At 43.4% G+C, this 27,537-nt stretch overlaps 2 protein-coding genes and 1 pseudogene across 3 annotated transcripts in view; 1 reads left to right on the forward strand and 2 right to left on the reverse strand.

The window, feature by feature from the left end:
* Positions 1–262: 262 nt before the first annotated feature.
* Positions 263–1,357, reverse strand: LOC147999288 (DNA-directed RNA polymerase II subunit GRINL1A pseudogene; annotated as a pseudogene).
* The window catches only part of LOC147999289 (disks large homolog 5-like), a 42,619-nt gene continuing 15,604 nt past the window's right edge, over positions 523–27,537 (forward strand). For both annotated transcript variants that reach the window (XM_087596519.1, XM_087596518.1), the window contains exons 1-2: positions 523–585; positions 20,939–21,097. The gene's annotated coding sequence lies outside the window, so the exon portion shown is untranslated. The remainder of the gene's footprint in view (positions 586–20,938; positions 21,098–27,537) is intronic.
* Positions 11,422–16,814, reverse strand: LOC147999290 (disks large homolog 5-like). Its single transcript, XM_087596517.1, has 5 exons — positions 15,980–16,814; positions 14,754–14,913; positions 13,423–13,566; positions 12,628–12,790; positions 11,422–11,914 (listed from the first exon to the last, which is right to left on the reverse strand). Exons 1-5 carry the CDS (start codon positions 16,059–16,061, stop codon positions 11,885–11,887), a joined length of 579 nt encoding a protein of 192 aa, XP_087452643.1. The 5' UTR covers positions 16,062–16,814; the 3' UTR covers positions 11,422–11,884.

A 27,537-nucleotide genomic window follows, 5' to 3' on the forward strand; every position in this document is an offset into this window, starting at 1 on the left:
TCACACTAAAATATCAGACCAATGCACAATATACTGCAAAACTGTAACACAATGCGGACAAACACAGTGTTCAAATATTGAACTGTTCAAGCATGTGAAGATCATCTTCTGAAAGACAAACTGGGTTCTTATTTTGTAGCTACCCTTGTGTAACTTAAACTGCTGTCACTCAACAAGGTCTGACACTCTTGGTACTCGTTAGGAAGTTTGATGAGACAATGTAAGCTCAACAGTCAACTCCGGGATCTCCCAGCGCTCATTATCAGGATTCGTCCAAGGACTGGGCATCATCTTCATCCCTCACTTCTCGGTATCTCCCTGAAGACTCCCCTTCTGGATTGTAGCTCTGCATTGTAATATTCAGTCTCTTGGCTAGTTTCTGTGCTGCGAGCTTTGCCCACATCTCCTCATAATTCTGCTTCTGCTCTTTCTGCAGAGCCAGCGACTCTTCTATGGAGAGCAGCTGTGCAGGCAGGTGGTTGAGCCTAAGAAGGCAAGCTGCTATGACATCATCAAGATGCTGCCTAGCCCTGCGTCGCTGCTCTTCTGAGGAAGCAGGAGACTGAGCCCTCTGACAATGACTTGGTGAGTCACTCTGTTGTGTGGGTAACACATTGGTCTTAAACTTATGAGGAGGGGGCACTGGGTTTCTAGCTCGCATTTCTAGCACTGTCATGTAATGAGGCTTCTTAGGAGGCTCACTCTGCAGTCCTCGAAGGTTCTCAGTGCTGGTGTTTTCTTCTGAGGGTTCAGTCTGGTCTGCAGTCTTGATCTTTTGCAATTTAGTGATAAACAGACTGTCGACGCTGCTGGAAACCTCTTCTGCTTGACTTGAATGCTGGGGGAGATGTTTATTAACTTCAGATGGGGGAGCCTGGGCTGTGATGCGGACAGACGGGCTGGTACTCACTGTGCAGCCAGTCTCCAAAGTCTCTTCATTGCCTTTGTGAGTGAGCTGTGTAGGTCCCTGAGTTTCTGAGGTTGTTTTAGATGATTCAATGTCTACTGACGAACATTCAGGAACTAATGATGAAGTATCAAGCATCAGGTCAGAATTCTGGCCCTTGTCTATGTCGGTATCAACTCTTGTGGTTGCTTTATGCCTTAGCTCACAGTCAACACTGACAGGATGAAGTAGTTCAGTTCTCCCTCTGACCTCTTCACTTTCTGAAATGGCAGCTTTCAGTTTGGCAGTGGTGTCTGAGATCTTTTTACCTTTGTCGGGCAATTTGCAAATGAATTTTTCTTTGCGCAAAAGTCTCTCCTGGCACCTCAACCTCTCCCGCAGCTCCGCCAAACTCTGCTGCCCCATGTCCTCAGGAACTGGGGGCTCGAAGCCTCGGGGCACGGAGCACATTGTGCATGGGCTGAGGCTGGCCCCGCAGGCAGGGTTCCCCAGCAGGGCCCATGGAGGTCGCAGGGTCCTTGGCTGCAGCAACTCTGGAGCACGTGCAGGAGTCGCCATTTTCCTGGAAGAGCCAACAAAATTGTTTAAATTGATAAGAAATATATGTTGGTCCATAATCAGTTTTAATTTTAGAAGGCGGTCCCACAACAGCAGAAGTTTCCAATAGATGCTGTATAACATGAGCAGTGCGTACTCCTGGCAATGGTGTAGCTCATACAAATTTTGAAAAATTATCTATGCTTACATGTATATATGAAAGGCGACCAGACTCAGAAATATGGGTTCCATCCATCTGCCACGATGTATTAGGTTGCATTCTTCTGGGATTAATTTCAGATGGAATAAATTTTATAAGTAATGGCTCACAAATACGACAATTAGCAATTTTTTTTTGGCTTCAGAATAGGGAACCTTATATTTAATATGCAAATATCCTGTATTGGCATGATTATGCCTCTTTTCTTCTGGGGTAGCAAATGCCACTAATTGATCTACCATATGATTGCCATGTGTTAAAGATGCTGGCAATCTTGAATGTAATCTAATATGTGTAATAAATATTCTAGAGTTTCAGAATAACAATAGTCCTTTAATATGTGAGAATAACATTTAATATAGGCTTAGATGTAGAAACAACAGCAGTTGCAATATTCTGTACTACTCCTACAACATAAGCTGACTCGGCTATAATAATTTTACATCATGAGTAAAATCCGGCAATACATTAATTACTGCTAATACTTCATTTTGTTGTACTGACCCAAAAGAAGATTCTTGTCCCCAAAATTTATCTTTGGTCCAATAAGCCATCTGTCTTAGATCTTTGGTCTTGGAGCCATCTGTAAACACAGTAATGGCAGATGGTAATGGATAAACAGAAATTAGTGTATTTATCACATTTTTTTGTTTTCTTAAGCAATCCCAGAATTTACTATGGGGAAAATGAAATTCAGTATTTCTAGTGTAAGAAATCATGGCTAATTGAAAAACTTCAGACGTCTGCATTAAATATTCCACTTTATTTTTGCTTAATGAGAAAACAAAAGCAGTACAATCATATCCCCACAGTGTAACAGGTCTTTGTATGCCTTGCTGAATAATTAAAGAAATTTGTTCCTCATATGTTGTTAATGTTTTGTTAAAGTTAAATTTAATATATATCCATTCTAAAGGCAACTCATCTTGAGCTAAAGTGCCTATAGGATATTCAAGAGTAATTCAATGTATAATTTAATAACTCTATCTAGATCAATACGTGCCAAAAATGCATCTTTCCATTTTCAGAGAAGATATACTTACATGCCTTCATATAAGCATTAATATCCCCAGTCTCCTTTATAGGTAATTATGCTCTCCTATACTCTTCATTAGCATTTTCAAAAGCAAGCATTTGCAGCAGTTGTCCTCCAGCTTCCTCTCCTACCACTGTTCTTTCCATTGTTAATTTTAGTATACATAAAAACTTAATATATGGTTCATAGAAAGTTACTGCCTTTTTCAACCAACCACTATCATCCTTTATAATAAGTTGGTTGGGCCACACCTTGAACCGATGATAGACATTGTCCCAGGATAGACATTGTTTATCAGCAGGTCTCAGGGTAGAACTGGATATGTGACCCTGTGCTATAGCACTGTCCAGAGTGGTAAATGCAGCTTCTGAAGAGGAATGCAGGCCTGGCCTCTAGACCTCCACCTTCCAGGCCTGTCTGGAGAGCCTGATGCCCTGGCAAAAGAGACTCCTTCTCTCCAGAGGAGCACTGCAGTCAAATGACATCTCAGTGATGAAAACTATCAGTCCCCAAAGGCATGCCACTGAGCAGAGATAGCCTCAGTCATGCACCTCTGCCCATCCCCAGATCCTCATGTCAATAACTCAACCCTTTCATGAACTAGATGGCAATACTTGAGGCAGAATGATCAGTAGTTTCCTGGCCAATCTGGGCTCTATTAGACGCTCTCCCTGAAATCAGAGCCAGCAGGAAATTCAGTATGAAAGTTCTTTGTAGCCAAGCTAAACAACCCGGTTCAGAGCCTGGGACCACACACGGTAGGATAAAGTGACTCCCATGCTTTTTCCTCTACCTTCAACACTCATGCTTTGGAATGCACACCCCTACAATGAGATCAATACACATGGAATAAAACTTAAACAGAAAAATTAATGAAGACAATGCAGACAAGGTTTTAAAGGATCCTGGGAGTCCTCATTCTGCACTTCCCTTTTCTTTGCCTTGGGAACATCACCTGCACCAGAGGCTGAGACTTCCTGCAAGAGAGAGAGGAGAGATGCACTGTTCATTCCGCTGGAGCTGTGCAAAGACCAGAGCCACCTGTCTTTTCCTGATAGTGGGAGCTGGGCCCAAGTGTGGGCTGCTCCTACTAGAGGCACCACAAGAAGAGGACCACCTTCCTCAAACCTTCCTGGAAGTCAGAGCACGGGCTATGGACTTCCCTCAATCCTCAGAGGACTCTCTTTCAGCGATGGCTCAGAGCCTCTTAGGACAGAGAGGGACCAGAACTTCCCCCCCAAAGCAAGATCCCTGTCTTATCTGACAGGTATGAGGGCTTAGGGATGGGACAGAGGATGTGACAAGGTTACATGTAGCACAGGGGCTAGGTTAATAAAGAAATCAAAGAGGAAAGAAACCTGGAAGATTCCTCATCTGTTCTTTTTTGCTCTATTCGTAGGGATGAGGGGCAGTGTGGGGTAGAGGACTAGGACACAGCATAGCCTTCTCTGCTCATGGTGAGCTTTCTAGGCTGCCTGGTCACTGTGACCAGCATCTTTTCAACTGTGCCATTCTATTACCAAGGCTGACACCACTGGTGACCATGTAGCAATAGGACTGTACTGACTTAGGGACATTTGGAATCACACAATGATCATGTGTCACAAATGGGTTTCTTTTTTTAGAAAAGGATTAAAACAAAAACTATTTATTTTGTCCATATGAGTCAGAACACTGTCCCTGTTTTCAGACACAACAGTGGAGGGTAGAAGATGAGATTAGAAATGGTTATAAGACACAGTGTGGTTGCTGGGAATTGAACTCAGATCCTCTGGAAGAGCAGTCAGTGGTCTTAACCACTGAGCCATCCCTCCAGCCCCAGTATATTGTATTTTCAATGTTGTTTGTTTTATTTCTTTTCTCACCTATGTCTGTATGGTGTTTCTGTGAGTACAGGTGCTCATGTGCTTGTGTAAAGGTCAGGGACAACCTGAGCACAGGTCCTCACCTTCTACCTCTCGTCCATGGCTGTGTATGCTAGGCTAGCCCTTCCCCCTAATCCTAGAGACTGTCCACTTTAGGCTCCTATCTCCCGGTGGGAAGGGCTGGATGACAGACTCTACTGCATCCAGGTTCATGTGGCTTCTAGGGACCTAAACTGTTGTTGGGCTTGTTCAGATGAAAATAAACACCATTTCACAGCCCTGGATGGGCCAGGCAGCGCACGGGTCTTTGCTGCTCTTGCAGAAGACTTGAGTTCAGTCTCCAGCACCAGGGTCAGGTGGCTCACAACCACCTGAGACTCCAGGTCCAGGGACTTCCAAGCTCTTCCGGGTAAACCTACATGGCAAAAGCAGGGCTGGGAGCTGGAGGCTTCTGGTGTTGGCTTCTCCCTGCAGCAGGGGGCAAATCATGGGCATGTGAGGTAACATGGAACCCTGTAATTCTACAAAGTGCAGAAGCTCCTGATTTCCCTCATGGTGCCCCAGAGCCTGCTCACCACTCATGGAGGATTCAGGAACATGGCCTTTTCCTGACCTGTGTGCACTCTGCATCCTCACTCTCTACCCCCTGCTTTTCTGGGTTGGAAGTCTCAGGTGTAGGAGGCGCCAACCATAGGCCTCTTCCCTTAGCATTTCAGCATTTTACCCACTTGACCTTCACCAGGCATCCTTTGCTCTACACAGTTACCTCAGCCTGTGACCCTCATCCTCCAGACTCTAATGAAGCAAACACCCATGTGTGTGGAGCTTTCATAGTTAGCCAGGGCTAAAGGGGAAGGCAGCAAATCCTTCATGAACTCTAGACTCCTGAGGCCTAGGAAAATGTCTATACCGGTGCTAAACTCATGCTGACCTGTAAGACTACATTTTTCCTTTAAACAGAAGGATGTGTGGTGGTGGTGGTGGCACAGGCCTTTGATCCTAACACTTGGGAGGCAGATGCAGACAGATTTCTGAATTCTAGGCCAGCTTCCTCTACAGAGCTAATTCCAGGTCAGCTACACAAAAAACAACACTGTCTCCAAGAGTAAAACAAAAAGAGAAAGAAAGAAAGAAAGAAAGAAAGAAAGAAAGAAAGAAAGAAAGAAAGAAAGAAAGAAAGGAAGGAAGAAAGAAGTGAAAGAAAGAAAGGAAGGAAGGAAGGAAGGAAGGATTCATATTTTGTATACAATGAGATGCCTGCCTGTCTATACCTGAACCACCATGTTAACTATAACTCTTGTCACATCTGTATTAATTCAAATACTGAAGGCCAAATGGTTAAATCTTAATGACTATACAATTGGGGGGTGGTGCTGAAGAGATGGTTGGTTTAGTGGCTAAGAGCAGAAGACCAGGGTTCAGTTCCCAGTGCCCACATGGTGGCTCGTATTAGCCTGTAATTGCAATTCTAGGGAATCAGTCTGGACTTCACGGGCACCACACATACCACATGGTGCACAAGCATTTATTAGGTGAAACACTCAGGCACATAAAATAAGTAAATAAAATATATGGTTAACAGACACTGTGATTCAGGAAGTTCTTAGTGACTTTGGTTATCATTTCTCTCTCCCAGAGACCTGTCTTCCTCATGGCTCAGCCTCCCTGGCTTCTAGGACATTCCCTAGCTCTGTGGAGCATGAAGTACTCAACACCATAAGCCAAGCATTGCAAAGCCATCTGCACCTTTACTACTACACCTTCACCATGACTGTGTCTAAAGGGAGAGACTTGGAATCCCACAGAGGCAAGGCCAAACCTGTTGGGCTATGTGATCCCAGCCACCCAATAGTCAGATCTACTCCTGTCCTTGGCTATGGCATGAGGCTCTTAAGACAAATTAATCTGAAGGATATCAACAGCTATGCTGTTAGACCTCTCATTGCTCTGCCCGACCTCCAAGCTTCGTTTTACTGGCTCAAATTCACACCCGAACTCCTCTCCTGCCTCAGCCACCATCAGCTCTTCTACTCCTCTCCACCTGTGCTCTGAAGAATCCACACTAAGGTGGACGTTAACCTCTCCATGGACCTCCAGACGTATGCTTGTGATTACTCTTCATTGGCTGTTTTGTATGGGTAGGCGGGTTCTTCTAGTCTCATGCAGAACACTGCTCACACATTTTGGATCTTACAACACCCTCTTGATTGAGAATCCTGACTAATGACTGACTGAGCCTTCCATCCCTGAAGCCACCCTCTGTCTACCAGTCCAAGATGCGAATCCCCACTCTAACCCCAGGGTGTCCAGTATCATCTCAGAAGCTAGACTCTGAACTGCCCAATATCTTTTGGATCTCTGCCTCTAATTCTCTGACAAATCGTTCCTATTTTTTTTTTTCCGGAGCTGGGGACCGAACCCAGGGCCTTGTGCTTCCTAGGCAAGCGCTCTACCACTGAGCTAAATCCCCAACCCCCCCCCCCGTCCTCTTTTCTTTAAAAAAAAAAAACACATTTTGTTGTTTATTTTTTGAGACAGGGTTTCTCTGTTCGGCCCTGGCAGTTCTGATATGCTCTCTGTAGACCAGACTTGTCAGGAAAACAGATATCTCCCTGCCTCGGCCTCTTAAGCACTGGGATTACTGGATTTTGCCCGAAAGTTTAATTAAAAATTATTTAGTGGCAGTGCATGTTGGCACATGCCTTTAATTCAATCCATTGGGAGGTAGAGGCATTGTGAGTTCCAGGACAGCCAGGGCTATATATTAACACCTTGTCTCAAAGAAAACAAGCCAAAAACGAAACAAAAATGTTGCAATATGGTCTTAGGTATGTAACTGAGTCTGTTCTTGAACTCTGAATCCTCCCACTTTCACTCAGGTGCTAATCAGCAGGCTTCTGTCTTGACTTTCACTGAGCACTCAGGGCTGCCAGGACTGTTACCTCTCCCAGTGTAACTCCTGACTCTCTCATCAGCATCATCACAAAACTCCTGCTAAGAATTAAGGAAACCTGAATTCTAAGGAACAGTCGGAGCTCCAGTATTTCCAAAGCTCACTCTAATACAGATGGATCCTATGCTGCAGTAAAATGGTCACAGCTGGAGGTCTTAATTCCAGGACTTGGGATAGAGGGGTTGGAGGATCTTGAATTCAAGGTTATTTTTATGTTACAGTGTTGCTCAAAGCTAGTTGGGCTGCTACAAGATACCCTGTCTCAAAACTATACCAAACACACCTAAAATGAAACAGAGGAGTTTGAGTGGGCACAGATGGGAAAGCTGGGCACTTTGTGGCTAAGCCACCTGCTGCCAGCACCAAAGTCCATGCACAACCCCGATTCTGAGCTGCTTCTGGGACCCTGCTCAGGAGAATGCAGCAAAGTAGCTCAGATCCAGGGCTTTTGGTCTAAGAGGAATTCAGGTAGTCACACTTTGGATGCCAGTTCTCCAGCTCAACTGCCTGTCAGCACAGGATCTGGTCTTAGTCATGGCTTGACACCCCTAAATTCCTCCCAGCTGTGCTCTGAACTCACCCTGTTCCCTGTTCTGATGAATCTGCCATTCTCCACGGGAGTAGCCTCAAGAAGTGCCTCACATCTGAAGCACCACTCTGAGTGCAGTAAATACTGCAGGGGAGGGGCGTGGCCAGCAGAGCACCCACCCCTTTCAGCTGTAGAACATTTAGCTCTAGAGTGAGCACTGCTGTGCATTGTGAAACTTAAGCAGTATCCCAGTCTTGGCCTGGGAAGAGCCATTGACACCCACACTTTCTGGGGCGACATTGTTTCCTGAGGATAGAGTCAGGCCAGGAGCAGCAACTGATGTTCCCGAGAGACAAACTTTCTTCACCTCCTGCCCATGCTGGCCCTAGGATCTGGGCTTTTTTGGTGACATGAGTGCTGAGCCTCCCAAGTAGATGGGTTTTCAGGGGTCAGGTGGTGATTGTCACCAAAGATATCCATAAGGATAAGTCATACTGTACTAATTCCCATATTAGATTCCTTCTCACAGGTCACAGAGGCCATAGTGGGTCCTAAATGTGGAGTCAGGTTCCTGTGCACTTTTGAGGAGACTGGTCAGATGTTTAGGCTTCGTGATATTTTGTTGGCATTATTTTGGGGGGATTTTATTTTTACTGTTGGGGCCAAACCTGGGGCTGCCATGTGGAGGGAAAAGGCTTTGCCATAGCTGTAGATCATCCCTAATTATAAACTCCTGAATTCTCCCAATCCTGGAACTATCTAGGTCCCTCACATGATGCAACCTTTGGGGCATTCCTCACATAGAATCATGGGGTGGACTGCATCCCAAAGAGAGACAGTGGGAAAAATTCCCCAGTGTCTCCCTGTGGCTGTGACGATGGGAGTGCTGACCAGTGGATGGCAGGCCCCATGTGAAAGCCTTTTGGTTTCTACTTGAGTGGAATCTTCACCATGCCTTTTTTTTTTTTTTCTTGAAACACAGGTTGCCCTGGAACTTACAGTCTTCCATCACCCTGACTCAGTTTCCCATGACTGGGATCATAGGCTTAAATTACTATGCCCATTTTTCTTTTTTGTATTTATAAATCTGCTAAAAAGCCAGAAGGATCCGGAATGTAAAATGGTGCGGTCCAAGGCATTTCCAACAGGGGATTCTTGACCTAGGAGTATCCAGACCAGTGTTTATTGTGTGGCTACTTCATTCCCATAACAGCTTATATTTGACAAAGAATTCCAAGTTGTGATATCACTGGGCAGCAGGCGATATCCCACACAGCAGGACTGACTCAGGTTGTAATTAAGGCTGGAGAAACTTACTAGGACCCTGGTAATCCTACCACCCTGGGGCCTTTAGATAGCCTTAATCTGATCTTCCCCCCTGTGCTATGAATCAATTGCTCTTGAAGGTAGATTTGAATTTACAGTCACTGTGAGGCAGGAGAATTACGACCCTACGGTCACTCTGGGCTCCATAGGAAGAGCCTGTTTCAATAGTAAAAGAGGTCACCTGTGAGTTCTTACTGTCTTCCCTGAGGCCTTACTGCTGGAGTTAGACTAGCTGTCTCACCAATTGAAGTAGAGGGCAGAATGCTGGTGCCTTCTATAGTGAGGACTAGTGACAGATGGTCTATGGAAATTCTAGAAAGGTCTACTAGTATATGTCCTGTGCATGGGAACTGCTGGCTTCCCTGTTTCCTTTGCCTTTATTTTGCAGTCCATGGGGCACCTGGAAATGTCCCCAAACCAGGCTGTACACAGGGCCTGTCCCGTGACTCTCACTTGCACTCAGAGCCTGCCTGATAGTCATAGGTCTGACAGAGCCCTGACACCTGCAGAGACCACTATAAGGGACCTGCAATCCCCACACTGCCCATCAGTGTCTATAATGTCCCTATACGACACTGAGACGGTCTAAGCTCCTTCCCATCTTTATGCTGCATCAGAATCTGACCATTGCTACTTTTGCTCCTCTCTCACCCACACTAGAAGCCCTGTACCCACACTAGTCCCAGCTGGCCTGTTGCCTACTGACATCTCATGGACTCTGCCCCAATATTCCCTCTTTGCCTGGGTCCCTGCAACTGTGTCCAGTTCTGGCTGCTTCCCTGCCTCCCCACTTCCATTTTCCAAATGGCCACATTGACACATGGGTTTCTGGGTCTCCCACTCCTCGGATGCTGGGAACAGGTTCCTTCTTTGCTGTTTGAATGGTTGTCCTAACACTGGAGGACCTTGCTTCAAGTAGTGGCAGTCAAACCTGGTGCTGATCGTGTCAGATCTGTCCAGGCTGTCTGTGTGACTGTGGCAATGCGCCTCTGTTTTGGCTGAGTGTTATTTACCTCCCTCATGGCCATGTGATAACCAGACCATGAGCATGTTCATTGTTTGGAAAGAAGGGTGTGGAGGACATATGCTCCTCATCCTAGCATTAGTGGAAAAAAGACATAGGTAGATGATGAATTCTAGACCATCCTGGGCTATAGAAACTCTGCCTCGAAGAATGCAGGTGGAGCAGGGCTGGGGTTCAGTTGGTTGCCCTGCAGCCTACCACATTGAGCAGGCACTGCTCAACCACCTGTACATACACATCTCCTGAGATCTCTCTCCTTAATGGGAGATGATGGCGTCCATCTAGTATAGCACATGCCCTGGAAGGACAAAAGCTACCTACAGGAGCTGTGGTGATGACTCCCAGGTTAGAGCATCTGCTGCTCTCTCAGAAGAACCACATGGTCCCTAACAATCATCTACAATGGGGAATGCTATTCCCTCTTTTGGATCATGAGGGAAATGCACTCAGGAGTGGCCCAGACATACATTTGAAAAAAAAAGATCCATTGAGTTACATGATAAAAATAAATATAATCAGCAACAATAAAAAACACAGCATATGAATGATCAAGTGAAACAGCACCTATAAAAACCTATTTCCCAAAATGACGTTGATGGTCATTATCTTTGTGGTTTAATACTAATGCTGTATTGTAAGAAAAACTGAGGCACATGGTTCTCGATTAGGATTATTCTATATTCCTTTGTGAAAGTTGTCATTTTTTCTGCAGCTCTACAGGCATGAGTGTGTGTTACTCAATATCTGGTGCACACAGTCAATAAGGAATGTGTGTTGTAGACAGATATAGACTAGGATGAGCAGAACACATGACAGCATGGATACAGTATGTCAGTGATTACATCATAAAGTGTGTGTCCATAAAAAAAGTCACATTATCCACACAAAAGACACTATCACCCTGTGTACCCCTTGGTGGCTTTGAATTCACTGGATCATGCAAAGATCCATATCCAGCTGTCAGTTCTAAGTCTACAGGAGGGGAAAGGACCCTTGAATAAGATGGTCTTAAGAGTCAAGAGTTACAAATCAATTTTTATTCATAAGGAATACAATTTACAAAAAACAGGCATAAAATGAACAACTAAAATGGTATAAAAATGAAAAACAGTAACAAGAATATATAACTATGAAATAACAAAAAGAAAACTTCAATGAAAATCATAACCAAAAACATTTCTTAACAGCATATTCTTAATGAATATTTAGATACACAGTTGTAGTGCTGTTTCTCCTCTAGGACGTGAGATGTCAAGGCAGTCCCCTCAGTTGTCTCTCAAATGGTGTTGTCGGTAGGAGAGAGGAGAAAAACCTCAATGAGACAGGCTGGCATACGGATACATAAATTTAGGGTTTCTATACATTGAGGAAATTATCTGAGAAGAAGAATATTCCCCCAAAAAGTCTTTGACTGTGAGGATTGTCGTCACAGGGAACTCCTGAGAGAGAAACTCATTTCTCAGGGGGCTGTCTTCCTGGGATCCGTCCTATGCCATGTGTCCTGCAGTTTCTGAGACCTGGGAGGACAAGGCAGCTATTAAGACACTGATTTGGTGGGGACATGCATACCAGCTGTCAAGTTGCTGCCTTCTGTCCCCTCAGCTACATTGGACAGACAGCACTGATCTTTTCACTGAAATCATTGCTGATATCTCTGCAGGCTGGGAACATCACCAGCAACCCTCACAGTACTGTGGCAGAACAAGCTGCTCCTCAGACTCTACCAGTGCAAACCAGAAATGGGGAAATGGGGAGAGACCTAATTGGGGTGCAGGAAGAAATAGAAGGCCACATGATACCCAGATCAAAGCCAATGACCAGGACTCATTTGCCATTTGCACTTGGTTCTTATCCCTACAAGGTGCTTCCAACCATAACATGACCCCTGTATGACCTTTGTCACACGACCAAGAACTCGTTCAAAACTCTTCATAGCATCCAATCTGTGATAGGGAGATGCAGTCATATGATATGTTATTCCTCTGTCACCATTTCTGGACTGCAGTTTCAAAAAGGGCAGAGAAGTATAATTGCCAATAATTCAGTTTCTGAAAAGTGGTTAACATCCCAGAATACTTGTGCATAGACAGAGCAATGAATAACTCTATCACATGAAGTGGGTGACTGATTGGGTGTGGGGAGATTAGAAAGATGATAGGGGAAGCAAAGATGTATCCAATAGGCAAATGGTATCAGACATTGTTAATCTGACTCAGCTGCTTGTTCCTACCACATTTTGCTGGGTCTGGAGGTTGCTGGTCTTCTCCTGTTCATCTTCATCTTTCCGGTTCAACTCAAACAAATATCGCTGTACCTCCTTGCTCTCCTGCTTCAATGTGACCAACTTCTTCTTCATACATGCCTGGTCCATCAGGAGCCGGCTGTGCAGGTTGCTGGAAACACACTCTGCATAGTAAGATCCTGAAGCCTCTTCCTCCCATTCCAACTGCCAAATCCCACAAAGTCCACCAGGACCCAGATACCCATAAAGACTTCATAGAATACATCTCCATACATGTAAGGCTGCTGCACAAACAGCAAACGGCCAATCCAGGGAAGAATAAATTGTTTCTGTGACCCAAGCACCAATAACAGTCCATGTCTGTCCAAAAGAACAAGGGATCTACAACTACCCATGAGAGCCCAATGCATCGGGACAGCATCAATTGGTAGGCAGTAAACAACCACAAGAGGACAGTAAAACAAAGGGAGGTCATGCTAACCATGTGGTCCACACATTGAGCTTTGTTAAACCTGGTATGACCCCAGAGCCGCAGGTTGGCCTAATAACACTCTGATGCCTGAATCAGTGTAGTCCTATCCAGAGCCTTCTAAAGATGCATAGACACTGTGGTGATAAATGACAGTCTCTTATGGAACTGAAACTGAGTCCAAAAGACCTACGGCACAGTGATATTTAAACAGCAGAAGAGATGGGCCCAGAGCTGCAGACCCTCCGGTCCAGAACAAAGAGAGGCAGACATGGCCATTCCACAAGTGATGGGCCCTTCTGACCAGTACTTACCGATAGAAGTTAATCTCCTTCTTGAGCTCCTGAAATTTCTCACGATGTTCAATGTTCTTTGTGTCTAAGTTGTGCAGTAATGACATGACCTCTTTCTCCTTTATCTTCAAGTTTTCATAAAATGGATTTGGCCTGAAGTAGGGGCTGGCCCCAGGAAGATAGAACCCAATGAACATCGAGGTCTAGGATTATATGAACTCAGGCTGTGTCCTGTACTACCCCATGCCTGGAAGGACACTTTCTGAATTCTACATATTTGGATCTTCTTCAGCTTCAGAAACTTGGAATTGTGTGCCCAGGACAACAGAAGCTAAGCACCCAGATAAAGGGTTCCCTGGCTCACTTTTTTCAATCAGGAGACCTGGATCTGCATTCAAACCTGTTATGCTGTCAAGAGCCTAGGCCACAGAGCTTACCCAACCACACACACACACACACACACACACACACACACACACACACATCCAGAAACCTCTGATTTCATTTTTCCTGTTTTGACAAGTGGAATGCTACAAGCTGAATAACTAATATTCTAGAGGCAGACAGTACACATAATTCTGGAGATGAGACCAGATATTGCCACAAACTTATAATCTGCCCAAGGCATACAAATGTATAGACAAATGTGACCACACAGGCAAAGAACTTTACTGTTGAAAGTGGGGCTTCCAAAATAAAGCACTTACACCTCCATGAAACTATTATACAGGTATATCCTGAGGTTAAAAAACAGACCCCTAAATTCCAAGTGTGCAGGGACATAGAAACATATAAAAGTTGTGCATATGCATGCAGACTTGTGCACACACAGACACACAAACTGGGACACACCCACAAGAAAAGAAAAGCAAACAGACTCAGAGAATGAGAGAGACAAAAATGGAAAGAGCACAATGGGAATCAGTAGAAATGTATGCACCATTACTGTCTCAGTGTTTAAGGCACACAGACAAGAAGGAATAGGCCTGAGCCTCAGGCCTTCTAGTTAAGCATGGAGATGAACAATGTGGGACCTGTCACCTAAGGGTGCTGCCAGGAGATGATAGCGTTCAGTTACCTTCCTAGCAAGTACAAACACTGTCCACAAACTCAAAGCACCTAGAACCTTGCAAACTGCCACCTGTCAAGGGCTTTCCAATTGTACACTGGGAACTCATGCTCCAGTGACTTTATCCCTGAATTCTTCACTCACATCACAAGTTCAGATTTTCAACAGGAGGAATCACAGAGTCCATTTTCAATCTCACTCCTCAGTAAGGGTCAGGTTCTGAATCTCCTCTCTATGGGAGATGAGGTTTAGAACAAGGTCGTTTGTTTGGAGCAATGCATACCTCTTGCTCATGGATCCACCTGTCACATAAAGGAGGCGATCTGTCAGCTCATTTCTCTCCTTGGTAGTTAGCTCCAGTTCTCTATTCAGCCTCTCCTCTTCCTCGTTGGCCTGCACCTTGTTTAGGATATTTTCAGGGGATAACGTCTGTCTGCAGGCCTCTGTAGGTAGAAGAACACAAGTGAACCTGCATGGGGCGAATGCATAGAGCATACACAGACCACAGTGAGGTCCAAACAGGAGAACATGGTTGGAAGCCAGTGTCACTACAAGGAGTTTGGTCTATGTGTAAGAGGCCTCCTAAGTGGATCACAGTTCCCCCACTACTATATAGAGACCAAGAGATGTAAGCAGCCAGGTGTTCCCTATGCCTGCCCACACAGGCTTACAAGTACCAGAGAGATGCCTTCTCCAGGATTATTATCAGGTACGCAGGCTACAACCTGGTTTCAGGACCCTCACCCCTCTGGTTTCAGAAGTCAGATCATCAATTCAGCATCCACAATGACTTGATTGATCAGGGATACTCAGATATCCTACACTGTTACTCTAGTCCAATAACTTTGCATTAAAATGTCATATAGGGGGAGGACATGGTCAACAGACATATTAATTCCCCCTACTGAAATGACAAATGCCCCAGAAGTGTCAGTAGGTTACAGGCTGTTTCTCTACCTGCCCCATATAGTTTGGCTACTGTAGAAAAATATCTTCCACACAGAACCTCTAATATATGAAGGTAAGAGTGGCCCCGTCAGCCAGAGGTAGTAAGAGGAGTTCTGAGAATATAAGGTCATGTCAGGAGCACAATTCTCTCCCTCTTACTACTGTCAGATAGTCACTGAATTTAAAGAAGCAATGAAAGTGAAGTACATTGATGCCCTGTTTAATTCAGAAAAGTTATACCCTCCATGACTACTTATGGTGTTATTATATCAATTTAACATACCGAATGCACTGTAAAAGTAAAGACTAGAAGTTCACCCAATAATAGCATAGGCATTGCCATATCCTCCATGTGGTTATGGAGAAACTAATGATGTGAAAACCTTGACTTTCAGGAATTGTGATAAGCATGGAATTCAATATCTGTGGAGATGTTCCAGTGGTTGTGGCCCATTGCTATAAAGGCCAGCTGAAGGCCCCCACACTCACCCCTGACAGGAAGCTCAACATACACTGCCCAGAACTTACTCCACATTCCCCATGTCCTGTGTCCATCATTACCTTTAGGTTTCGTTTGCTTCACTCTAGACTCTTCTCTATCAACATCAACTCTCCCAAAGTGCCTACAAAGACGGGCAAACATGTCTGTGGATATATCCTTTGGACACTAAGAGAAAAAGTAGGGAATTGGTTGTCACAACGATACTGGTGACATCACAGGGATTCCAAGGTCTCTCTAGGAGACAATAGAATGTCCACGAAGGGACGGCTGATGTCATGGATAACAGACTTTGCCTCCCTGCTAATGTTCTCCCTGTACTGAGCAAAAGCTGATGTGCCCTTTTCAGGGGACTTCCCTGTGGCATAGCCACTGAGCACCACATGCTTCCAAAGCCAAATTTGGCTCTAGGCTTGATTGGAAAAACCTAAGTCATTGCTATGTATCTAAATGAGTGCTTCCTCCCCAATCCCTGCACAGAAATGTTTCATCCTACCTCAAATTCTCCTCAGTCAGCAATATTACCCATTAAAGATTACTGAGAAATCACACCAGTTCCTATAAGTAGCCAAAGAGGTCTCCTGTCTCATCATGTGCAGGTGCATGAAATCACACCCAGAAATAGCCTGTAGGGTAGGTTGCAATGTGGGTGTGTGTTATAGGTACAACCTGAAGCTTTGTGCTTAACATTTGACAGTTGCCACCAGATTCCTTAGGAGAAAGAATTGCATTCATTATGGTCCTGGCAACAATGTGGTGATCTGTTAGCAGAGGAAACTGAAATATTGGATCCACCAGTGAATGCACCCTCAGGCTGAGTGTGGGGCTCTCCTCTTTGCACTTAAGTTACCAAAGCAGGATTGCTTACAGGCCTCTCTAAGCTATAACGTGTGATTTCATCTGAAAAATAAAATAGTCAGCAAATGTGGGGGGGGGGATGCAGCCAGAGGAGTAGGACAAGCCTAGAGATATAACTCAGTGGACAGAGTAAGAAACAAGCATCTTCACTCCTGTTTCATGGATCACCCCACAAAACACAAAAGCATCTATCGTACTAAAAAAAAAAAAAAACCAAGTTATTTTATTGAATGCATACACTAATACTGTTTACAGTATTAGTGGCAAAGCTCAGATTTTGGGGGCAGATACATGACTTGAACTATCTTCCTGACAACATATAAAGCAATAAATAAATAAATAAATAAATAAATAAATAAATAAATAAGAAAAAAACACAAAAATAAAAAACACAAAAAGCACAAGCCTCTCATGTGAAGTTACAGAAGAGTGATCCAGTGGTCACTTCTGACCAGGCCATTTTAGCTATGACGGTGCATAGTTAACCCTAATTTGATGGGTCCTATATAAAGCTTTGTGCAATATTGTCATTTTAACAAACCTCATCCAGAACATACATAACGACACAGGATATGATCACAATGTCCTTGCTGTGTATCAAGTTATTTTTCTGTGTCCTTGATTGTCAGGCATATTACAGCAACAATCTGAGATGGCTGGTAGACTTGGAAGAAAGTGGATATGAAAGATCCCCATTTGATATCAGTACAGCCATTTCTTAAGCATGAGAATCTTTTAAGCTGGCCCTCGCTTAGCCCCTAGACATTAGACAATAGACCAGAAAGTACAGAAAGCACATTCCCACCCACTCTCTAGGAAGCTGCCCGACCATAAGAACAGAGGGTATAGAACACATTTACTGCAGGGCAATTACAAGACAGGAAACATCTCTGGGAAGCTGACTGACCACTATAGAAGTGAGATGTCCTGGGTACTGAATGCAGCTGTGCTATAGGCTGACATCACTATAGCCTTGTCCTGGGAACTCCAGAACAGAAACACCTGCCAAGACAGATATCCTTGGTCCTTGTCCTGGGAACCCCAGGATAAGAAAACATATATCAAGTCAGACGTCCTTCATACTGAAATACCTACATTGATGTGGTTACGGCCTTATCCCAGGACAAGAAACATCTGCCTAGTTATTCTTGGCACCGAAATAGCTGAGCTAATGGAACTGTGTGATCATAAATGACTGTTTAAGCTGTACATTTCTGTTGTTTGAGGCTCCTTACATCCCTCCTCGTGAGGACCGTGTCGAGCCCCAGTGCATTGGTATCCCAAAGTAAACCTCTTGTTTTTACATCAAGACTGAGTCCTGTGTGTTCATGGGGTGGTGATTGTCCTCAGGACTGGAGCGAGAATCTCCTCTGTCTGAGGGTCTTTCAGATAAAGCTATAGTTGTGGGTTACACACCTCAATTCTCATTGGCTAATGCTGTCCTCACAGTCCTTGGAGGCCCCTTTGTAAGACTACCTGTTGGAAAGTAGAAGCAGCTTTATTTGAGCTCAAAGTGAACCTGACGAGCAACGTAGAGAACAAGATGGGGTAATTGAGAACCTGTCTAAAACCAGCACAGAAACCCACCCTTCATTCAAAGCATCATCTACCAATTCTTGAATTTTTACCATTCTCTACCAACCAGTCTTTCATTCAGGAAAGGTAGAAAAAAACTGGAAATGATCTTTTTATTCTAAGGATCTTGATCTGTCTTTCCTTTTGTCCAGGTTAAGAACAAATGAAATGGGTATCACCATCTGAACAACTTAGTATCACCTTCAGCATTTCTAGCCTAATACTGTGCCTATGGAATCTCAAGCTTCCCTGAGTGTTGCTGCCCCAGCAAGAAGAATGAAGAACTGAGGTCAATCCCCAGTGGACCTTTCAAGGGGTTAGAAGAAAGCCATCAGAGATACTGCACTTCTTTGTCCTTAGATTAAATCAAGATGATACAACGTGAATCTATTGGGATATTCAACCATACATCTTCCTCACAACCCCACCTATCTGAGTTCATTACTTGGCAGAATTCATGCCCCACCATCCTAGATATTTCTTGATTCATTGCTGCCAAGGGCCAGGTTTCCTGAGTTTTGTTTTTTATAGAATTGGGTGTAGTCAATCATAGTTGCCCTCTGTAGGAAATGACAAATATCTATAATAACTGACCACACTGTACTTGTGTATACAAGTACAGTAGTGGAAAATTCAGCATAACTGAGGAGTGGGAAATCACCACTGTGTCCTGGCCTTTCTCTGCCCATATCACAGCTCACAGGCGGCTGGGACAAACCTTGAGTTCCTCTTTAGAAACAGAGTGATGTTGAATGGACACTGAGCAGGCAGAGCAACACAGCTGAGGCAACTCAATTCCAGCAACAAATGCATTATGTGTTTCCCATCTTAACAGCTCCTTTTGAGGACGTGTCCCCACACCTAGCTTAAACACAGCAATTTTCATACATGCCAGCCTGGTATTTCATATTGTTGCTGTAATACGCCTCCACATCATAGATTTCAAAAAAGAAAGAAAATAAACCTGACACTGAGAAGGGTGATGCGTGTCAACATCTAGTGTGTTGGGGGCCCAGGTACGGTCACAAATAACCAGGACACAGGGGATGCAGAGCAAAGGCAGATGCAACTGCATGCAGCTGCAAGCTTATTAACCCTTATACAGGCATGAATATGCATTACCTCACTTTCCCTTTTGGCAAGATATAATAAGATCGTTATTCCCATGATACCAGGAACGACTGAGGCAAGACTAGGCAAAGAAGTAAGACTAAGCAAAGGCTTCTCCTTAAAATATCTGTATAGCAAATCACCCCTCTTCCTAGTATCACAATATACTTGTCATAACCCAGAGAGCATGAGAGCCGCTTCCACAAAATAGGACATAGTACAACATAGTGTAAAGTAAAGTGAGAAAAACATTTCCTTCTCAAGGGCAGCGTTCCAGCCCCTGCTTGCATCTCTCAGCCGTCTTTCCTTGATCCTGTCTGGGAAGTGTATCTCAGTGACTCCACAATTTCTCTCTTTGTCATTTTGTTTTGAAAGTAACACTTTCTATAACACAGCTAAATGTCCTTGGAGGGGTTTAATCATGCAAAAAGAAAGCAATATAATATATAATGTATGCAACCTTTAATGAGTGTATCTATTTTCTTAGGGGTATTATTCAGATACCTTCCCAGATCTGGATTTAACTTTGGTAATTGTTATCTGTCTACAAAATCAAAAATATCGAATAAATATTCCAGTTTTCTGGCGTAAAGTCCTCGGGAGTAAGAACTAATGATTTTGGAATTTGCTCGGTGTCTCTTGTTATGTCCCTCATTTCATTTCTGATTTTTAATTCATGTATTGTCTCTCTTGTGCATTGTTAGTTTGAGGAAGGGGTTGTCTCTCTTGTGGTTCTTCTCAAAAAAAAAAAAAGAGGAAGAAAAGACAGCTCTTGCTTTCCTTGACTTTGTATTTTTCTCTTTGTTTCTAAAGGCTTGATTTCAACCTTGAGTTTATTGCCCTTGATCAGATCCTACCAGACTCTCTATGGGATGAGGCTTTGCCTCCCCTTGGTAACAGCAGCATGGAGTAAATGAAGCTTCTGCTGATCTCTGTTGTGGTGTTGCACATCACAATCTTACCGAAAACCATGCATAGCCTGGTTTTAGGCTCTATTAAATCGGCCCACTAATTCAGTGTTCCCTATAAGGTGCCATGGAATGGTAGTAACATAATTCTGCATGCACATCGACAGGTTTCTCCACGGTCCTCTGGGTCATTTGATAATAATTTATAGTGAGTTCATGGATGAACACACACACACACACACACACACACACACACACACACACTTTACTGACATGGTGCATATTCTTTGCACACCAAAAATAGAGTGAGCGTTACTGAAAATCCACCAATAATGGAATCGAAATAGGGAGCTGTGGGGAAGCTGGGGCTTAGAGTTACTTAAAAGACCGGATGCAGATTCTCCTTCTATTGGAAGAGAAACTTGATAGACAATGTGGTTCTTTATTTTCTTTCTCTAGAGCACACAGGACTAGGGTGGCAGCTAGGGCTTTGAGCATGTTTGGCAAGTTCTGTAGCACTGAATTAAATCCTAGGGCTGGAACCTTATTAATCATCTACAACAATTACAGGGCAGGCTGGATGATGACACTCAGCTGACAATGTGGACATCTCAAGACAGTCACTGGACAATGGGTGACACACTTGTCTGAAGACTGGAAATGTTTCTCGATCTTGGAGAGGAAAGAAGGACCCTCCAACTACACTGTCCTCTAAGGAAGTTTATTCAGGTGAGGGATGACAGGGACTGTTTTGTCTCACGTCACACATGTCAGTAGAAAATATCCTAGGTATTGGATGCCGCTGTTAGCATTAACAGAACAAAGCCCATAGTGTTGGGAAGGATAATAAATTATGAGTAGGATTAGAAAACCTCAAGCCTCTTCCAGGTCCTAAGAGGGCAAAAAATACCACCAAACATAGCATTAATGTGATAGTTTGGTTAAATTTAGTTACTAGTTTCTATTATGATACCTATTGTCAGTGCCTGTGCCGACAGTGTGTGAATATCGGGTGTAGGTTTGTGGGGTTGAAAGAAAACACGTACACGGGTCACCCCTTTTTAGCGAGTGCCACCAAGGCTTTACTGAGATCTCCTTATATACCAGAGGCAAAAGCCGTGGAAAAACAACAAGGCAGGTGAAAATCCCCAACCAGGAAAATAGGACAAGTCTGTGAGGTGAAAGTTCCAGCCCAATCAGGGGCATAAACAGCTTCTTAAAAACAAGAAGCAGGAAAGCTCAGTGGGGAGGAAGGGTGCCATGGAAAATCCCAGCCCCAAATCAGGGGCTAAGAGCAGCTGTCAAAGGTGTAAACAATTTCTTGCTATAGCAGGCTGAAAGGCTCAGAGAGGCAGGAGGGAAACACCAAGGTAGGGCCCAACAGGAGCCTTCACTGGTGGCTCTAATGTTTCACTTTCCTCTGCCAACTGGCCTCCACAATGTTTCTAGCACCATAATGATTTCAAGTCTTCCTCCTAAGGAATTTTGTGGCAACCGTTGAATGCTAAGCACAAGGCTTCATGAGTGTTCCCCTAACACACACCCATGTTGCAACCTTCCATGCAGGCTATTTCTTGATGTGATTTCAAGCACCTGTACATAATAAGACAGGAGAACATTTTGACTGCATATTCAAACTGGTATTATTTCTCAGGAATTTTTAATGGCTAATATTGGTGAAGGAGGATAATTTGAGTTAGGATGAGACATTTTTGGGCAGGATTTGGAAGGAAACATTCATTTAGATGCATAGGAATTACTAAGGTTTTTATAATGAAGCCTTGAGGAAAATTTGGCTTTGGAAGCAGGAGATGCTCAGTGGCTCTGCCCCAGGAAATTCTCCTGGAAAGGCCACCTCAGCTTATGCTCAGTACAGGGAGAACATTAGCAGGGAGGCAAAGTCTGTTCCCCATGACATCTGCTGTCCCTTCTTGGACATTCTATTGTCTCCTAGAGAGTTCTTGGCGTCCTCTGCTATGTCACCAATGTTGTAGTGACAACCAGTGCCCTACTTTCTCTCAGTTCAAGTCTGGCAGATACATCCTAAGACATGTTTTCCAGTCTTAGAAGTGTTTTGGGAGGGGGGATGTCGATTGTGGAGAGACTAGGGTGAAGGAGTCTGACCTTTCGTCTCAAAGAAATGATGGACATAGAAAGTGGTTCTGGGGAATGTGGAGTAAGTTCTGGGCAGTGTCTTTTGAGCATCTGTGGAGGCGGGGGGAGGGATGGTTGGGGTCCTGCAAGCTTAAGCTGACCTTTCTAGCAATTGGCCACAACAACTGGAGCATCTGCAAAGGAATTGAATTTCCATGAATATCACAATTCCTGAAAGTCATGGATTTCTGAACATTAATTTTCCCATCCCCAAAGAAAGGATATGGTAAGGTCAATGCTAGTAATCTGTGAACTTCTGGCCTTTACTTTTAAAGTTGATTGGTGGCTTGTTTTTTGTTTGTTTATTTATTTATTTAGTTGGTAATATTATTTATTGCCAAAGTCAAACATCTGGGTTACATCCTGGGGCCAACATGACAGAAGGTGAGAAATGGCTCCTGAAAGTTGTTTGGTCATGTGCTGCACACATACACACACACACACACACACACACACACACACACACACACTCACACACACACAGACACTCACACTCACACACACACAAACTTTTAGGCAATAGTAATTTTTCTTAGAGTCTGATATAATTGGTTCTAATACAAAGACAGCCCGAGTGTAGTTACTATATAATTAAATAGTACTCATGCTCTCAGGCAAAGAGTTTAAAGTTTATAGGTACCTAATAAACTCACATTGGGACATATAAAGAACATTTAAATGTTCAGCAGAAATACAAAGAACAACTAATTTAATTTGTTAAAAGTGAAAGCTTATACAATTCTGAAGGTTTTTATGCTGGTTTTATTATAAATGTAATTATGAAAAGAAAACATACATACTTGATCAATGAAATGAGGAAGATTGATTTAATGAACAGAAAAATGGATGGTACTTCAAAATTTCCATGATTACATATTTACTATTTAATTCACTCCACAATAGCAAGAAACGGACATTATTATTTATGCGACATTACAGATACATAAACCGAGAAAATATTGTTTGGCCTGATTTTCTGAGCTTCCTTAAAGATATAGTTAATTGACAGAGCTGTGCTTTAAAATTAGGGTCCATATTCTTCTGTTTTAAATGTGTTACACTTTTCTCTTTTTTTCTCCATCTTTATTAAATGGGTATTTCTTATTTACATTTCAATTGTTATTACCTTTCTGGGTTTCCAGGCAAACATCCCCCTAACCCCCCTCCCCTACTCTATGGGTGTTCCCTTCTTCATCCTCCTCCCATTACCGCCCTCCCCCCCAGCAATCCCTTTCACTGGGGGTTCACTCTTGGCAGGACCAAGGGCTTCCCTTTTATTTCTAGTGGGTGCTTCTCTCCCTGCTCCGTGGGAAGTGGATGGGGGGAAGGCCCGGGCCTGAGGTCAGTTGGAACTGGGGTAGAAAGGCATAGGGTCTCCTAGGTGACAATGCCAAACCACCACTGCTGCTGCAGCCACCATGGAGAAGCCCTTGTTCCTCCTGCAGGGAGGAGAGTCTGGTGCCCACAAGATGGCTGAAGGGGAGCTGAGAGTGGACAGCTTCATCACCCGCCTGCTGGAGGTATGAGGATATCGTCCGGGAAAAATTGTGCAGATGACTGGAGCAGAAGTCCGAGGGCTGTGTATCACGTCTCGTGAAATCTTTCTTAGCCAGCCAACAGCTGTGAACACAGGTTTCTTTTGGAGAGCAGGCCTGTGCAGGCCCAGAACCTAGGTGGGACAGTTCAAGCTACCCTTTTTCCATGGCCAATCTCAGATCATATTCAGAAAGTATTTCTTGGGCTAAAGAGATGGCTTAGTGGTTAAGAGCACTGACAGCTCTTCCAGAGGTCCTGAGTTCAAATCCCAGCAACCACATGGTGGCTCACAACCATCTGTAATGAGATATGATACCCTCTTCTGGTGTGTCTGAAGACAGTCACGGTGTACTTGTATATAATAAATAAATAAATAAATAAATCTTTAAAAAAAACAGTATTTCTTCCAGGTGATGGATTTCCAATTTATGGAATTGAACTAACTTACTGATGGTGGAAGTGACACAGAGAGTTAAAGTACAGAAGGAATAATCCAGAATGTCCACCAACAGTTGCTGTCACACCAGGACTTTTAAAAGCTCAGCTGCTAGAGAAGCAATGTAGTCTTTGGTTATTCTCAAGCTTAGGTCTTCTAGTCATTATAAGCTGACCATGACACAAAAAGAGTCATCTATATCAAAATAGAGAATAGTAACTAGATTCACACCACACTATCACATTACTACTGTATTTGAGGTTCTCAGTTAATATCTAAGAACCTGGAAGAGGCCTGGGTCTTGCTACACATACTTATAATTATGTCCCCATTGTCAGCTGAGATTCTTCATGCAGCCTGGGGTCAAGGAGGTCATCCCACAAAGCACAAAACACCCATCTGAGATAAACATGTATGGTTTATTGAATCCAAAACATCTATGAATTTCAGGACACAATTAAATGTTGAAACCTAAGGATAATAGATAGAGAAGAGAATTAAGATTTCTAGTTCATAGATCCAGTAAACACCTTCAACAAATCATAGCAGCAAACTTCCATAAGGTAAAGAAAGAAAAGGCCATAAAGGTACAACAAGCCTACAGAACATCAAACTAATTGTACCAGAAAAATTCCTCCATTCACATAATAATTAAAACGCTAAATGCACAGATCAAGAAAGAACATTAAAAGGGGTAAGGTATAAATATCTAGTAACAAATAAATTCAAACGTATCTGAATTACACCAGACTTCTCAACAGAGATTCTAAAAGTCAGAAAATCTTGGGCAGATGTAATGCAGACACAGGCTCCTATATCCAGCATAATCCTCAATCAACATAAAAGGAGGAACCAGGATATTTCATGACAAAACAAATTTAAACAATTCTTTTCTGAAAGAAAGCACAACAGAGGCTAATAGGAGGAAAACTCCAAGACAATAAACTAAACTATACCCAAGAAAAACCAAGAAATTAATCTTCTCTCAATAATTTAAAAAAAGAGAAGCACACAAACATAATTTCACCTATAACCAGAAAAAGAAGAGAATGCAGGAATCATTGGCTTTAATATCTGACCAGATCCTCTTTCCCTAATCCCCAAGCTCCCAGGGGCCAAACTGCTGGCCAAAGTGTATGCAAGGATGCTCTATGGTTCAAGGTGAGGCCTATTGCCCCACCAAAGGCAGATCCTAGAGGTGTGAGGTGGGGATGGATATGTGTGGGTGGGGGAGCACTGTCACATAGGCAAAGCTGAGCAGAAACGGGATGTAAGGTTTGATGAGGGGAGTGTGGAAAGCAGGACAACAGTTGAAATGTAAATAAATAAAATAACCGATTAATAAAAAATAGCCAAAAATAAAATAACAAGTTAAAAGGTAAATGAAAATTAAACCAAACCAACCAAACAAACAAACAAAAATCCCTGTAGTGGATTGGCCTAATTCTGCTTGTATTTTAATGCTAATTGTAGAACTCAAGACTGGTTAACCCCAAATAACTGACCCTGCTCCCAGTTAACTGTGATTATAAAGAAGCCAACAGCCAACAGCTGCACAGCAGAGAGATGGGGGAGGTGAGCTTTGAGGGCTTTGCTAGAGAGGATCATGAGGAGGGAAGAAGGAAGAAGAAGGTGCCATAGAATAAAGGAAGAACGTGTGTGATGGAGAGGAGAGAGGAAGAGGACAGCAGCCATGGTTAAGGGAGAGGAGAGCCTGGTCCTGAGGGCTGTCCAAGTGGAACAAAGAGCAGCTAAGATGCTACACAGTCAGTAAGAGTTATCGTTATTGTTTGGAAAGTAGATCTGGTACCATGGAGGGCAGGCAGTTGCACAGCTACTGTGCTGACTAATGCACACTAAAAATAAATTTAACACAATATGAGTAACCAGTAAGACAGCTCTGTAGAGGATCCTAAAAGGAGTAATTTAGTTTGAAGGGCAGGACAAAATACCAGAGAACACAGGGGATAAATTAATAAAACTGGGAAAGTTAATCAAAGAAGACTGTGAAAAACACAAAAATTAACAAAATGACAAAATTTAATACATAGGTTTAAATAATAATTACATATTACTAAACTCAATATCTAGGGTGTTGGGGCATGAATTCTGCCATGGTCTGAACTCAGAAAGGTGGGGTTGGGAGAAACATGTCTGGTTAAATAGTCCACCCACATTGTGTCAATGTGATTTAATCTAAGGACAAAGAAGTGGAGTTTCTCTGATGACTTTCTTCTAACCCCTTGAAAGGATCACTGGGGTGTGGCCTCAGTACTTCATACTTCTTGCTAGGTCAGCGAAACTCAGGGAAGCTTGAGATTGTCATAGCACAGTATTAGGCTAGATATACTGAGTAGATGATCCTAAGTTGTTCAGATGGTGATACCCATTTGCATGTGTTCTTAATGTGGACCTAAGGAAAGAGAGATCAAGGTCCTTAGAATAGAAGGAACATTCCCAGTCCTTTTCTACCATTCCAGACTGAAAGGCTGGTAGGGAGAAAGTGGTAAATAATAAAGAATTAATAGATGATGCTTTGAATGAAGGGTTGGTTTTTGTGCTGGTTTTAGACAGGGTCTCAAGTATCCCATGTTGCCCTCTCCCTGGCTGGCCAGGTTCACTTTGAGTTCAGATAAACCTGCTTCCACTTTCCAATAGATAGTCTTACAAGAGGGGCCTCCGAGGTCTCTGAGGACAGCATTAGCCATTGACAGTTGAGGTGTGCAACCCACAACTATAGTTTTAGCCACTTTGTTCCATGTCTACCAGATTGTTGCTGTTCTATGCCTGACAATCAAGGACACAGAAAAATAACCTGATAGAGAGCAAGGACATGGTGATCACATCCTTGCCTCTGCTGTATGTTCTGGATGAGGTTTGTTAAAATTCCAATATTGCAAAAAGCTTTATCTAGGGCCCATCACATTAAGGGTCACTATGCACTGTTTCATCTAAAATGGCCCAATCAGAACTGACCGCCAGACAACACTTCCTGCGAAATTCCTATGAGAAGCTTAAGTTTTTTGTGTTTTTTCTTCTTCCT

The sequence above is a fragment of the Rattus norvegicus genome, chromosome 19 (assembly GCF_021556685.1).
Source record: "Rattus norvegicus strain SHRSP/BbbUtx chromosome 19, alternate assembly SHRSP_T2T, whole genome shotgun sequence".
NCBI lineage: Eukaryota > Metazoa > Chordata > Mammalia > Rodentia > Muridae > Rattus > Rattus norvegicus.